This window comes from Crocuta crocuta, unplaced genomic scaffold, assembly GCF_008692635.1.
Source record: "Crocuta crocuta isolate KB4526 unplaced genomic scaffold, BGI_CrCroc_1.0 scaffold115, whole genome shotgun sequence".
Taxonomy (NCBI): Eukaryota; Metazoa; Chordata; class Mammalia; order Carnivora; family Hyaenidae; genus Crocuta; species Crocuta crocuta.
In genome coordinates, this window is record NW_027530575.1 from 7,148,982 (window position 1) to 7,149,248 (window position 267).

A 267-nucleotide genomic window follows, 5' to 3' on the forward strand; every position below is an offset into this window, starting at 1 on the left:
GGCGGCACGGGGATCGCCCGCCCGGGAGGGGTGGGCAGGGCGAGGGGCTCGCAGTCCCCAGCAGAACCCCCCGGCCAGGTCCCCAGAGTTCTACGAGGAGTTCAAGCTGCGCCTTCCGGCCTGCGTGACCGAGAACCACCACCTGCTGTTCACCTTCTACCATGTCAGCTGCCAGCCCCGGCCGGGCACGGCCCTGGAGACGCCTGTGGGCTTTACGGTGAATTTCCCGGCCGCCCTCACCCCCGCGCCCCGACCCTGCTCGCCCCC

At 71.9% G+C, this 267-nt stretch overlaps 1 protein-coding gene across 1 annotated transcript in view; it reads left to right on the forward strand.

Annotated features, from left to right (window-relative positions):
• The window catches only part of DOCK6 (dedicator of cytokinesis 6), a 37,727-nt gene that overhangs the window by 15,292 nt on the left and 22,168 nt on the right, over positions 1-267 (forward strand). Inside the window, 1 exon segment of the mRNA XM_077767968.1 lies at positions 79-217. Within this exon segment, the coding sequence (XP_077624094.1) occupies positions 79-217 (139 nt within the window).